The following is a 2,311-nucleotide window of genomic DNA, read 5'->3' on the forward strand; positions in this document are numbered from 1 at the left end:
TGCTAACCGATAGCGCTTGCTAACCGTTAGCGGTATCCGGATACCGCTAACGGTTAGCGCTAACCAATCGGGCGTTCTCACACGGGTGCTAACGGTTAGCTCTAACGGTTAGCTCCCGATCGGGATACTAGGGCTCTCGTGTGAACAATAATAGTCGGCCGAATGAGTAAAGTATGGCCTATCATTATAGTGCATTGATGACCTTATATATGAGGGAGACAGAAAACAGTAAGGAAGAAGTTGTTTCCAAGGACGGGAGGCAAAAGAAATATAAATGATTTTATGCTCAATGGTTTTAGACATTTGATATAGAGTGACTGCAAATAACTTGGCCTACAAATAATTTACTAAAACTTACTGAATTAAAGTATGACTTATCATTATTTAGTTTCGGTAAAAGTCAAGCGTAATTATAATCAAAACGGTACTTCTTGGTATACTGGATTTCGAGCTTCGATAAACTCATAAATTCCTATAGAAGATGTAAACCTTTACTGAAGGGTCTATAGGCATATCGCTTACCTGTGGTTTGCTTTGTAGTGCTCAAAGGTGACGTAGTGGTGATCGTTGGTGTTGTAGTCGCTGTTAAGAAAATAATACCCAATTATCCAGTATTTCAAACACGCACTCTATTAATAATACATAAAAACAATGATATTTGGCCGAATGATAAAGTATGGCCTATCATTATATTGCATTGATGACCTTATATCTGAGGGAGACAGAAAACATTAAGGAAGAAGTTGGTTCCAAAGACGGGAGGCAAAAAGAATATAAATGATTTTATGCTCAATGGTTTTAGACATATGATATAGACTGACTGCAAATAACTTGGCCTATAAATAATTTACTAAAACTTACTGAATGAAAGTATGACTTATCATTATTTAGTTTCGGTAAAAGTCAAGCGCAATTTATAATCAAAATGGTACTTCTTGGTGTATGTACTGGATTTCGAGCTTCGATGAACTCATAAATTCCTATAGAAGATTTAAACCTTTACTGAAGGGTCTATAGGCATATCGCTTACCTGTGGTTTGCTTTGTAGTGCTCAAAGGTGACGTAGTGGTAATCGTTGGTGTTGTAGTCGCTGTTAAGAAAATAATACCCAATTATCCAGTATTTCAAACACACTGTATTAATAATAAATAAAAACAATAATAGTCGGCCGAATGAGTAAAGTATGGCCTATCATTAGTGCATTGATGACCTTATATCTGGGGAGAAAGAAAACGGTATGTGAGAAGTTGTTTCCAAAGACGGGAGGCAAAAGGAATATAAATGATTTTATGCTCAATGGTTTTAGACATTTGATATAGACTGACTGCAAATAACTTGGCCTATAAATAATTTACTAAAACTTACTGAATTAAAGTATGACTTATCATTATTTAGTTTCGGTAAAAGTCAAGCGCAATTATAATCAAAATGGTACTTCTTGGTATATGTACTGGATTTCGAGCTTCGATGTACTTATAAATTCCTATAGAAGATTTAAACCTTTACTGAAGGGTCTATAGGCACACTTACCTGTGGTTTGCGTTGTTGTGCTCAAAGGTGGCGTAGTGGTGATCGTTGGTGTTGTAGTCGCTGTTAAGAAAATAATACCCAATTATCCAGTATTTTAAACACACTCTATTAATAATATATAAAAACAACAATAGTCGGCCGAATGAGTAAAGTATGGCCTATCATTATATTGCATTGATGACCTTATATCTGAGGGAGACAGAAAACAGTAAGGAAGAAGTTGTTTCCAAAGACGGGAGGCAAAAGGAATATAAATGATTTTATGCTCAATGGTTTTAGACATTTGATATAGAGTGACTGCAAATAACTTGGCCTATAAATAATTTACTAAAACTTATTGAATTAAAGTATGACTTATCATTATTTAGTTTCGGTAAAAGTCAAGCGCAATTTATAATCAAAATGGTACTTCTTGGTATACTGGATTTCGAGCTTCGATGAACTCATTAATTCCTATAGAAGATTTAAACCTTTACTGAAGGGTCTATAGGCATATCGCTTACCTGTGGTTTGCTTTGTAGTGCTCAAAGGTGACGTAGTGGTGATCGTTGGTGTTGTAGTCACTGTTAAGAAAATAATACCCAATTATCCAGTATTTCAAACACACTGTATTAATAATATATAAAAACAATAATAGTCGGCCGAATGAGTAAAGTATGGCCTATCATTATAGTGCATTGATGACCTTATATCTGGGGATACAGAAAACAGTAAGTAAGAAGTTGGTTCCAAAGACGGGAGGCAAAAGGAATATAAATGATTTTATGCTCAATGGTTTTAG

At 35.0% G+C, this 2,311-nt stretch overlaps 1 protein-coding gene across 1 annotated transcript; it reads right to left on the reverse strand.

Annotated features, from left to right (window-relative positions):
• Positions 1 to 522: 522 nt before the first annotated feature.
• On the reverse strand, positions 523 to 2,093 carry LOC117123201 (histidine-rich glycoprotein-like; the record flags this gene model as incomplete). The annotated part of the gene is made up of 4 exons (XM_033269056.1): positions 523 to 582; positions 1,031 to 1,090; positions 1,531 to 1,590; positions 2,034 to 2,093. Coding segments are annotated over 4 exons (240 nt in total), but the record flags the coding sequence as incomplete, so codon positions are not given.
• Positions 2,094 to 2,311: the final 218 nt, after the last annotated feature.

Source organism: Anneissia japonica, unplaced genomic scaffold (genome assembly GCF_011630105.1).
Source record: "Anneissia japonica isolate Jap-2015-1 unplaced genomic scaffold, ASM1163010v1 scaffold20768_len2293_cov120, whole genome shotgun sequence".
NCBI classification, from domain to species: domain Eukaryota; kingdom Metazoa; phylum Echinodermata; class Crinoidea; order Comatulida; family Comatulidae; genus Anneissia; species Anneissia japonica.